The sequence below is a fragment of the Cygnus olor genome, chromosome 19 (assembly GCF_009769625.2).
Source record: "Cygnus olor isolate bCygOlo1 chromosome 19, bCygOlo1.pri.v2, whole genome shotgun sequence".
In the NCBI taxonomy this organism is placed as follows: Eukaryota; Metazoa; Chordata; class Aves; order Anseriformes; family Anatidae; genus Cygnus; species Cygnus olor.
In genome coordinates, this window is record NC_049187.1 from 6,463,453 (window position 1) to 6,475,677 (window position 12,225).

General features: G+C 47.3%; 2 protein-coding genes across 18 annotated transcripts in view; one reads left to right on the plus strand and one right to left on the minus strand.

The window, feature by feature from the left end:
• Positions 1 to 4,584, minus strand: part of FNBP1 (formin binding protein 1) — a 99,863-nt gene extending 95,279 nt beyond the window's left edge. For 10 of the 15 annotated variants that reach the window (XM_040531550.1, XM_040531533.1, XM_040531551.1 and 7 more), the window contains exon 1: positions 4,326 to 4,548. In XM_040531550.1, the coding sequence (XP_040387484.1) occupies positions 4,326 to 4,349 (24 nt within the window). In that variant the 5' untranslated portion in view covers positions 4,350 to 4,548. Of the gene's footprint in view, positions 1 to 4,325 lie in introns of all 15 variants that reach the window. The other 5 variants (XM_040531552.1, XM_040531528.1, XM_040531549.1 and 2 more) reach the window with 1 other exon arrangement.
• A 2,729-nt stretch (positions 4,585 to 7,313) lies between these two features.
• GPR107 (G protein-coupled receptor 107) overlaps positions 7,314 to 12,225 on the plus strand; it is a 40,928-nt gene continuing 36,016 nt past the window's right edge. Inside the window, exon 1 of one of the 3 annotated variants that reach the window (XM_040531385.1) lies at positions 7,314 to 7,394. In XM_040531385.1, the coding sequence (XP_040387319.1) occupies positions 7,329 to 7,394 (66 nt within the window). In that variant the 5' untranslated portion in view covers positions 7,314 to 7,328. Of the gene's footprint in view, positions 7,395 to 9,393; positions 9,585 to 12,225 lie in introns of those variants that run through there. The other 2 variants (XM_040531386.1, XM_040531384.1) reach the window with 2 other exon arrangements.

Here is a 12,225-nt window from a genome sequence, read left to right on the forward strand (position 1 = left end):
CTCTTACAAGGGAGCACGCCGACAAGAACAGAGCCTTCATTTAAGATCACATTTGACTACAGCGCCCAGGAAACAGCACTTGGTAATGGCATCAAGGTCAAAGCCACCGAGGTTCTCCAGACAGATTCAGAATGTGACTCACCACTAAATGCAGCACCTATACATTATAAATACTATTAAAGAACAATACTACGTTCAAGAAAGTTGAAGAAATTCAAGACTACAGCTGTTTAAACACAAATTCTGCTGATGAATTAGATATGTGGGTACTGAAGGAGGTAACAATTTATCAGTTACAGGTAGGAAGCAGGCCTTAAGTTCTCAGATGTGCACCTACATTTCACTGTCTGACTACAAGGAATAATTAGCAGAACATGGTCTACATGAATCCACTTGTCTTCATTCTGTGAATTAAGAAATTACTATTACTGTAAAAAATCATTTTCTAAACCATAAAAACATTAGAGACAATTCACATTTATATGCAGAATGAACTTTATACAACTAAAGTAACTACCCACGAGACATATTTATTTCATACTGAAGCACACTGAACACTGCAAACAAAAGGCCCAGTCCCCAAAGCGTCAGTCATGTGAGGAGTTGGCCAACAGAGCCCCTTGCGTAAAGGCAGCAAATTAAGTCCTTTGCAAATAGACTACTCACCTTCTCGCAGGTTGAAAGGACATTGACAGCTGTTAGCAGACACCCAGCCACATAAAGGTCAACGAAAACTTGGATTAAATCACATTCTCACCACTTAATCTTTTCTTTTTTTGAACTTTACATTGGGGGGGGGGGGGGGGTGGAATCAAACCCACGGTGTCTGCACCTCTGAAACACTCAGAGCAGAAAGATGAATCTTCCCACATTTAATCCCTTTGCTGGCTGCACTTGCCATGCTGTGAGACAGTGTTTAGAAACACCAGAGGTTTTTCTGGACCACTTAACCACAAATTTACACGTAGCTCCCCCAAACTACACACTGTACCAAAACTTATCATCAAGAGAGTTCATTCCCTTCAATATACCACGTGCGCAGCCACAGCCTTTTCCACTCAAAAGACAAGGACCGAAGGGCTGAGGTCGGTTTTAGCGCAGTTTGCTGTGTAATTCCTACCGCTTGCTTCCAGGGCTCCATCCCACAGAAGAGGCCGCTGGCGGGAAGTCGCTGAGAACACAGCAGCATTTCACTAGCTGAGGCAGAGCAGCTGGATGCGACACACGGGTAACCATGTTCTTCCTCATTACCCAAGAGAGGGGAAGGGAGGGAGACCTCGGTATGCTTTACAGCCTATCTCCCCCAAAGCCTAGTTAACCAAGTCACAAGTTGGGTCTGTACGCTGGTACACAATCTTTAATTACCACTTAATGCTAGCGTAAGTATTTAGAAAACAGCGTGAATGTGAAAGACCAAACACGAAGCAAGTTCTGTGACCTCCTACCCGCCAGCCCTAACAGCTAGTCTTGAACCAGAGTGGAAAACAAAACGTTTTGGCCCTGTGACGACATTGCCCTTCACCCACCACTTCCCCCTGGCTCCTGTTGTTTGGGGTACAGACAGACTTATTCTGTACTGAGAGCATGGCGCAGCCGCTGCCACCCCACAGGGCGCCCCGCATACGGGGACCTCCGTCAGTTCCACGAGACCTTCAGGTTTTGCTCTGTCACACGGGATTGCTTGGAGGCCCCAGCTGATCTCATTATCCCGAGTGTTTAACCTCACGCTGGATGCAGACGATGCCCTAGTACCTTTAATAGTTCTGCTGGCTTTGGGTCCCTGTACGCACACAGGGCCAATCCTAAAATGAAACCAGAAGTCTAGATTCAAGTGAAATAGCCATAGGAACTTTGCAATAGGATTTGCAGCCCAGAGGAACTCATCACCCTCCCAACAGGGTGCAAGGCTAAAAATCTGCCTTGGGAATGACGTCCATGTTGCTGAAGAGGTTTTACTGCTTCTGAGGCACACGGCTTTCTGCAAGCAGCTTTTTTCCTCCAGGAACGCACAGAAACCCTACCAAATCCATGCACATTAACGTGCTATGTGCTCTAAAGAGCGACCTTGATTTTGCTTCTCCTTTGTTACATGAAAGGGGTAAACGATGAACACGTGCCCACTCTGGTAGATCTGCACATCTGAGATAAAAACTGCAAGTCAGGCCTGACCAAACACCACTGATCTTCCAGCAGATTTTCAGTTTCTAAACTGCAATTGGAAACACTTCTTACCTTCTCAGCTTCCAGTCCATCAAATGGTTGCAGCAAACCATATCCCAGTCACACCCTAAAGCAGGCATTTGACATTTACAACACCTGTTTGTATGCCCATTCCCTGACTACCTAAAACAAATACTAAGTTTTAAGGTAAACAGAAATTTAATTTTGTTTGAAAACCACCAGGCTCAGTGTATGCCACGGCCTTTGTTGAATACTGGTTGGTTGTGAGGTTCCTTTCCCAGCAAAAGGTGAATATAGAGAGGGAGATCAGTGTTTTGGCCTAGATACCCAGGACACTGGAAACCGATGAGTTTTCAAAGCCCTGCGCGATTTAAAACATAGCAAGTCGTGCCAACCTGGTACCTAGAATCATTTAATCTGGTTGCTCAATTCTTTTCCTCAGTAACCTGCTACAGTTCTCAAAGCACATCGAAGACATGGAAAATAACACTTTGATGCTACCAAAGACAGAATTTCACCAACAAAATTTTAGGGAAGAGAAGCTGTTACAAAGACATGCCTGCATACACACCTGCAAAGATTACCATGAACAGAAAGGACTATTTATAAGCACTTCTCTGCTTGTTCACATACAGAAACCTCTCGGTATCGCTTGCACTCTTAAAAATGCAAGAATAGCTACTAAATCCATCTTGAAAACTCAAAATTTATTTTTCTGTGTCAAAATTGTTATACCAGCTCATTACTGTAATTCCATTCAAACTATTTAATCTCCCCCAAAGCATCCAAGATGCAGAAGGCAACTGCAGATTTTCCCATCAACATGCCCATGCAGCAGAGCTGTTTAAATACTGATGAATCAAAGTAGCATCATTCCAGCATTTCATCGGTACACATCGCCTCTTACTTTGGAAAATACAAGCATACCACAGCCACCCCTCAGCAAGCATTTTCCCCTTAATTTATTATCTAGATCTAACCAGATCTAGCTGTATCATGACCACAATGTCACGGCAAGATGAGATGCTCACTGAACAGAGCAGTAATGCATCCCAGAAGGATGGCATTCAGCATGTATAAGAGAACCATTTCTACACGGAGATGGTTTAAAAGCTTTGATGTGCTTACATCTGAACTTACACTGATTGCCAGGCACAAGGAGACGAATACAGGAGTGAAACCCTGCAGCGCCTCGCAATCCAGATGACGCCCCACGACTTATTTCTGACTCCCCACTGCAAACACCACTGCCGTGCCCCCCAAGAAGCCCACCCCACGAAGCAGGGAGCCCCCAGAGCCCGGAGGGCTGCTCGCACGCCTGCTGCCCACCGCCACGGCCCTCGCGAACAGGTTTTGCTCCCAGCTCCCCCATCACGCTGCCAAACATGGCTGCATCGCCTCCTCTTTGTGGCTGGCTCTGCCTTTCCCCTTCGCCTTCTCAAACTTCTCCTACCTGCCTCCCCTCGTTTTCTCAGAGCGGGGCCCACTGAAGATCCCCACCGGCCTTCTACTTGCCTTTAACAGCTCCGCTTTTCCCAGCAGGGTCTCGGCATAAACCAGAGGCGTTACACTTCCCACTTTCCAGCCTCACTTCAACCAAGGAGCCTCTGAGCCCCAGCCCCAGCCGTGCCTGCTCACATCCCTCGGGGCAGCCACTGTAGCCCCCACAGCCCCTATACCCCCTCACCCCCCCACAGCCCTCTCCCCACGAAAAGCCTCTCAGCTACAACCTCCTCCCAAGCTCCCCTCTCACCATAGCCCCCACACAAACCTCTACCTGAAATCCCCCTACCCTAACGCTACATTTTGGTGAGGGCTGTTGTGGGTTTTTTATTTATTTTTCCACACAGTCTTCACCCCACGGGGCAGCCGAACGAAACCGCCGCACCCCCGGCGGGATCTCCCCACACGAGAAAAGTTTCCACGAAGGGGGGCGAGCGGGCAGGGCGAGCGGGCAGGGCGAGCCCTTCACCCTAACCCCCTTCATCCCCTTACCCCCTTCATCCCCTTACCCTAATCCCTTTCACCCCTCGCCCCCAGAGGAGCCCCGGAGGCCACCTCCCGACCCCCCCCTTCCCCCTCAGCACGGACCGTTACGGCCCCGGCCGCCCCTCAGCACCCACGGGCGCCCCCCCCTCACTCACCCACAGCTCCGTGCCCCAGCTCATGGCTCCGCTGAGAGAAAAGGGGGGCGCCGGGGGTCTCGGCGCCCCTTCGCTAGGCTGCCTCCCTTCTCTCTCCCTCAGGCTCTCGTTGCCCTTCCTCTCGGCGGAGGCGAGGAGCGGGCAGGGCCGGGCGCTGCTCACCGCCGCTCCCGCCTCATCGCGCCGCAAAATGGCCCGGGCGGAGCGGGGCGGAGGGGGTGGATGGGGGGGGGGGGGGGGGGGCGCTTGACAGCTCCGCCGCACTGCGCAGGCGCGGCCGGGTGGGTGCGTGGGGAGGGGGAGAAGCGCCCACTGCGCAGGCGCTGCGCGCTCCCGTGCCTGAGGGGAGCTGCGGGGACGCGCTCCCCCCTCAAGCGCCTCAGCCGCCTCTCCTCACCCCATCGTGCTATTTTTATTATTTGTGTTTTGAAGTAAACGCTCCTGTTTGGACGTATTGGGATGCGGGCATCCGTCCCGCCAAGTAAAGCAGCCTTTCAGGCAGGCTGTAGGGAGGTGCTGCCCAAATCCAGCCCCACGCCCCAAACCGACCCAAATCCACAAATATTAAGTCCGCCATCTGCCGCCAGCGTGCTCAGCAGGCGAGCACAAAAATAATCAAATTATCTGCTTTCGCATAAATGCGGGTTGTTGTAGCAATTATGCTGGCCTTGCAGAAAATGGCTTATTTCCTTGCCGGAGAAATAAGATTTATTTTGTGCTCGTCTTCCTTTGTAACAACATTTGTTTGAGCTGTGTCATACATAATCTGATTTTACATTTTTGCTTTTACATCTCTTGTAGCTGAAAAAGAGCCTTAGATTGCTGTTTTATATTTATTGCTGCATCTGTTCATCAAAGATTTCCACAGTGGGTAAAGAAGGGAAGCATGTTTGTTCACCTGAGAAGAAAGGTATCTGCTTATAGAGGGCTGGGATCCTCTTGATGAAGGAGATAAAAATTGACCAGCTGCTGCAGGTTTTATCTCCTTTAGATCAATGCACCTCTCCTTTCACTAGCTGGCACTCAGATATTAACTTACATCAGAAAGAATAAGAAAATAATTTAAGTGATTCCAACGTTTAGAACAACAATGAAGACAAGTTTTATGCATATAATGGAACTGCATTTATATTTTTCCCGGTTAGTTCAATTGGTTTGAACTTAAGAGTAGAGTGCTGCTCCTCACACAGCTGTCTTTGAAGGGATGCATAGAGCAGGCATCACTTTTATTCATCATTAAAAGTTATTACTTTTAAGAACTGACTTCATAACAACTAAGAAACACGCTCTTCAACTCATTTTACAGAGTAATTCTTCCTGCTATTGCCAACATTTAAATATTTGTGTCTGCCATGCTGCCTAAAGCTCAACTGCAGTCTTCCAAGGGCTTGTCCTTCCACAGACTCTCAGAAAAAGGATGCCAAAGCCCGCTGTCCTTCCTTAGGCTTATGTCCACCCAGAACACATCACAAAACCAGGCTCACAACTTTTGGAGAGCTTAATCTATAAATACTTAAGCAAAAAGAATGTACTGAGTCCAAACGGAGCAGCGCTAGTATCATCTGAGGCAAATTTGCTGTGGAATTTCCTTTTGCACAAAGACCTGGGAGGGGAACAAGGCAAACCTGTTACACCAGCACGGGCAGGGAAACCTGTCCACGCTGAAAGAAGATAAAAAATGCTGAACTGGTTATAGAAAGATACAGGCCAGAAATGCAAGTTTTTATTTATGATGGAACATTAGAATCAACAATACCAAAATGTATGAAAATTTATTAAAATGTGTGGCCAGAAGCTCAAGACAAAAACTAAATAAAATGAATTCCAGATATTTCTGGAAGGAGACTCTCCCCGTCTTTATTATTTAGTCTGAAACTCTCCAAGACAGGGACTGCCACTTACATTATTACTTTCATTTGTACAGTGCCCAAAACAGCAGGGCCTGCAGCATGATTGGTCCCTAATTGCTAATGTAATTAACAATGATGGGAGCATTACGAGCCCTTTATGTTACAGCATGATGCTGGAAGGCTCAGCAGGTCCCAGGCTCAAAAGTATAGTTCAAAATAACACTTAGAAAATGGATTCTCTCTCTTCATTTCTGATTTACACAATCCAAATCAGAGCAGTACAGAAGCTAGTGGGGGCTTTCCTCTCACCTGCAGTGGGAATAAGACTATTCAGAGCTGTTGTCTAGATACAGGCCTATTCCTGTAAATTTTGTGTTTACCCCTCCTGTTATGATTTAGCATAGTCTCTGAACTGGATCCTAAGCAGAAGCAATTCCCTTTCTAAAACAGAACTTTATCTAAGAGACTCTAACCCTAATCAAAAGTAGCTAGATTAAATACCTTCTAAATCATTTAGCAGCCAAGCAATGTAAAACAAATCCCTAAACTGTAGTTCAATTTAAATCCCTGCTCCCTGGGTCTAATCATGCAAAGCAAGAAAAAAATCATAGCTTGCAAAGTATAAGCATTTCCAGCTTCCAGGATATAAGAAAGAGGAAGAGGACCCACCTTTCCCCCTTGGAGTCATCACCCCTGCAGCTGCTTCCCTTTTATTTTTTTATAATTCTGCCTGTATCATCCACATCTAAGACAAGTAACGTAGATGTTACTTATAACCTCTCATACACTAGGACCAAAACAGCACCCGGAAAGGAAGAGGACACACCTTTCCCTAAGGCCACCGGCATTACAGCTGTTTCCTTTCTGCTGTTGCAACACTATCCAGCTCATTCAGACACACAGCAGGGGACCTTGGTTCTCTTTACATGTCCTATCAGGGCCCGGAGGGGCCTGATTAGCACCTGATTAATGCCTGATAAACCTTAATGGTCATCCTCACCTGTGGCCTCCACCTCACACCCTCCACCCATAGAGGCAGGAGCCCTATTTAAGCTTTAGCCTGAGGCATTGCCTTCTGTTTGAGCTGGGTTTTAGGGGTACTCATTTTATGTTCAACTATAGCTGTGTATGTGCTTGGCTATGGACCATATTGATGTGGACATCTGACTCCCCTGAAGTATTGATCTCAGACCTGCCTGATCACTACAAACTTATCCAGGTTATCCAGGTATTGGTATACTGTCTGACCTTCACCATCACCTGAAATACTAACTTCTTAATTCAGCATCTGAACTATAGGTTAACATCTCAATTCAGTTTTATCCATGCCTTATTGCTACAAACTTGCTTGATGACCTGGGCTCTCAGCTGCTCTCCCTGGGCTTGCCTTACTTGAGAACTGAGGGACTGCACCCAGCATGGTGAGGCCCCTGCCCTGTTGGCTGCATTGTTGCCCTCTGTGGTCTTGAGGGAATAGTGAGCCCTTGCTGCTCCATGATATGCCCTTACCTTCATGAGATGCTTGGATAATGCCCTTGGTAATGTTTTAACTTTTGGCTAGCCCTGAAGTGGTCAGGTAGTTGAATTCTATCTTTGTAGGTCCCTTCCAACTGATCTATCCCATTCATTTTATGGCAAGGGTATATTGATAGGGATGAAAATTTAAGTATAGAATCTTATATATATTCTTTTAAAAGTGCCTCGGCGAAGAAAGTAAACATCACAAATTCCAAGGTGCAGTTCACTTAGTCTGTTAGTTGCAACTTAGTCACTAAAATATTCCAATAGCTGGTAGAGAGTTACAAAGAAAACAAATCAGTCTTCAGATCACTTCCAGTCTGTGGCATAAAAATCCCTGCTTGTTATTAGGAAGCACCTTCAAACAAGAAGAGGCTCATCAGCTGAACCAGTCTCCAGAATTATAGGGGGAAGCCTCATGCTATTTGGCTACTGAAGAAGTCAGTGTGGCTGACACTTGGCAGAGCAAGGCGTGAAGTCTCTGCTACAACAGTGGTTACAAGCAACCATTTCTCATGAGTCTGTTGTCTCTGGGTTTCCCAGGGTGGTCTGTGCACAGAAATTATGATTACACTATTAAAATATTCCGAGAAAATATCTGGACCAGAACCATCTTTTCAAAAATTCTCTGACCGTGGTCACGTAGGCTTCCTACAAGGCCGTGCGCTCCAAGGCCTGGTGTTGAAAGGACATCTAGCGGCACGCCCCGGTTACTACCTACAGAAAAAATCCTGCTTGAAAAACACAGGGTGTGTGCGGTTTTCATGCTTCCAGGTGTTTTCTGGTATCGGTCCAGGTTTCCTTGGTTGATGTCGAGGTTTCTGTGTTTATTTTATTACCTAAGAGTATCCAAGAAAATAGGGGAAACGAAACTGTAAGAAATAACCTGTACAGTAAGACCTGAATCATGTCTGACCAAGGATGTGACATACTACGTACGCAACGTAGCTGTTGTAAAGGTCGGGATTTTTCTCTACCTATTCACCCTCACTTCGCTACTCACCTGTGCCAGCCCAGTTGTTTACCTGGCTCTGGATGAAGGGTGTTGTGCAGCTCTTGCCTCATATGTTAAACGGGAAAATGAAAACATTTGAGTTATGAGGTAGCAGAATATTGAAAAGTTACATTTATTTACATTGATGGCTTCCATAATGTAGATATATTGTGTAGCCTTTCAAAAAGGGTTTTAGCAGTGGGTTAGCCACTTAAGTCACCCCTATTTATGTTGCGTTACTCTGAGCAAGAGACATTTATGTTGTGTTACACTTCTTGTGCTGCTCTGAGTAAGGGAAGGCACCGAAGCCAGGCCCCACCTGTCTGAAATTTTATTTTCAAGTGGAACTATTGTTCTAAACAGCTTCCAAATAGTTCAGAAGCTTCAAAGCCATCCTAGTATGAAAGCTGAAAGCCTCTTGCTTTATTTTATGGTTGTTTCGTTGAGATATCCAGTCAGTACTCTAACACGTCTTTTTATGAGCCCGTTTTCTCAGCTGTCCGCGCTGCGTGCCGCTGACACCACCCCGCAGGGCTCCCGGCGAGGAGCCGAACCCGGGCAGGGCACCTCCGAGGGGCGAAATACGTGAGGGGAGCGGCCGGGCTGAGGGGCCGGGGCCGGGCCCTCACAGACAGGGGGCGTGGCCATCGCAACCAGGGGGCGCGGTCGTGGTGGCAGGGGGCGTGGCTTGACGGGGAGCGGGCGTGTCTCCCGGTGCCTCGCGCCCCGCCCGCTGACCCCGGAAGCGGCGCGGAGGAGGATGCTGACGCTGGCCTGAAGATGGCGGCCCGCGGCGCCGTGCCCGCGCCGGGCTGGGCCGCGCTGGGGCTGGGGCTGGGGCTGGCGCTGCTGTGCGCGGGCCCGGCGGCTGCCCGCGTCCATCACCTCACCCTCAGGGTAAGGCCCGGGCCGCCTGAGGGGAGCGGGATGGGGCTGGGGGCTGGGAGGGAGCCCCCGGGCCTGGTCCCGGTGCCGGCCCCGGCTCTGCCTCGTCCCCTGAGGGCCGGTGCTGCCCCTCGTGCCGCCGGGAGCCAGGGGCTGTGGTGGGGCTGAGGGGGCTCCGCGTGTCCGGGGGCTTCGCACCGCGGGGCTCGGGGTTGTTCAGTCCCAGTTCTGCGCAGCAAAGCTAACAATATCGTGTTTCGCCAATAAAAACATCCAAAGGAGTCAATAAAGCGCTAAAGGAGCGGGATCTGCACTGCTGGAGCAGTGTAGGGAGAGTGCCAAGGCCTTGCAGGATTTTCCCTTCAGCCGTTGGGACGTGGAGATGCGTTCCTCACTCGTCCGTAGGGGGTTTTCCAGTCCATGCAGCTGCGTGATGTGCCACTGAGTGAACATTGTTCTGCCCCAGGAAAAGCTAACCTTTCTCAGAAACAACAAATTAGGGAACTTTTGCTGGTTACTTTATTGTTTCGAAAGAATTTTGACCAACACTTGAGTGCTGGAAGTTTCTCCTGGGGCGATACTTTTTTCCTTTACGTAGTAAACTTTTGGGCTGGCTTCGAGCAAGTGTGTTCAGCAGCAAACACCACAGTTCCCAGATCCTGTTGGGGCATTTCTGAAGTGCCGAACTGTTTGCTCCCTTCTTATGATCAAAGCGGTGCATAGCTTCAGTTTTGTAGGTATTCTGCATGAGTTGCGTTGCTGAGCTGCCAAGCACTGAGGGAAACAGACGTCCTTTCGTGCCTTCACACACCTGTACAAACAGGAGCTTTATTGTTAGAGTGCAGCCTCTTCGTCTGTGGCTTTACAGCGTATATGTAAACACCAGCTTCCAACAACGCTACCCCTTCACAATGAAACCTCCCTTCTGGTGTTGCTGCCATTGGCTCCTTGCTGGTGGCAGTGTGTGCTTTGATGCTGTGCCAAGCTGAAGGCCGCGGCTCTGAGCGAGTGCTGGATACGAGGCCTCCGCAAACCAGCTGTTGTTGCTTACGTTGGAAAAGCCTCCTTCTTCTGTCTTCGTAATTAACGTCCGGAAGTGAAACTTCTTCTGATGTCAGAAAAGCGAGTCGCAATCAGCGCGTCTTGCTGCTATGAAAAGAACTTTTTATAGAAACATACAAATTCAAGTATTTTTTCTGAGGTAGAAAGTGGATTTGTTTGACCGTTGCTGTTAGAATAACCTCATCAAATGAAGACTTCCTTGCTAGCACTTACCACCTTCTTTAAAATAATGTGGTATCCTAAAAAAACAAACAAACAAAAAAACACTTTGAAAGTTCAAGCATAAGAAAACCGATGGAAACAATTTTCAGAGGTTTCCAAAAGTGGGTGGTAATTAGCATGTTTCTGTTTACCAAAAACATGGTAAGCAGGGCATGTGCTGTGGGTTTGGGGTTTTTTGGTCTTAACATTTGAATACCGTAATACCAACTGCTTCAGAGAATGAGGAAGTTTGTCTAGATGAGACCTTTGTCAGGTACACAGTTAAGTTTAATGCTGACGAGCTGAAATTAGAGGTTTCCAGTGATTTCTCGAGAGGAACCATCCAACTGACGATGCTGTGTAGCAGTTCGTGGTGTTACTTTATTAAAGTGAGATTGATTTGTAATTCACTGGCTTCCAAAAGGGAAGTAGAACCCCTCCTGTTTTATGACACGGTTAAGATTGTGATGTCATGTTAATTTTTAATTTGGAAGATGTTAGTTTTCAGTGGTTGTTTCTGTCCGTAAATCCCTCTGGCATTTTTATGTTGGTAAGTCTGGGATTTCAGTTGCACAAGTTGAAAAGACCTTTCAAAGCGATTCATACTGATAGCATCATCCCAATTAGATTTGTGGTAAAATGTTAAAGAAAATTTCTTTACCCATTCTGTAAGATCTTGGATGCCACTTCCCTTTAGTTGTACTCAAATGGTGCAGGATCGGTTTTTATCCTAGAGGAGTGAGAGAAGCAGGGAACATTTTTATGGAAAGCAGCCAACAACTTAATCTGTTGGTACAACTGTAACCTGTTAGTAATAAGGCCCAGATCATCCCCTCTTGAAGGGGCATGTTTAAATGTTGAAGGCATCCTATATAAATTTAAATCACGTGCATGCTAACAGCTCTGATGCTTAAGTATTCATTTGTCCTGGTTCACACCTTTGTTCTAAACACACAATCAAATATTTCTGAAGTTGAGTGGGTATAAGTAAAAGCCAGATATTTCCAACCCGTTAAACCTGTCGTGAGAGGTGAGACAACTGTTAGTTAGCCAGCATCTTCAGGCTGTTGATACACAGAGCAATAGATGCTCTTGGGGAGCGTGCTGTTGCTTGTTAGGATCTTGTAAAGCTGAAGGATTTGTGAACTAAATCCGTAAACTCTAAGCACCCAAAGCTGATATAAAACCAGGGAGGAAAGTGTGTGTTATGTACTGTTTGTTCATGGGAAGCACACTGGGGAACCAATGAAGCAAATGATTAAATTGAACTGAAATCGCGTAGTGTTTGCAGGAATTCTGAACGACGTCCGTGTCTCCGTTTGTATTTACAACATGCAGAACGCCTTGCGGCTGGCTGTGTTTCTCTCATTGCCGACCACATGATTCTGTC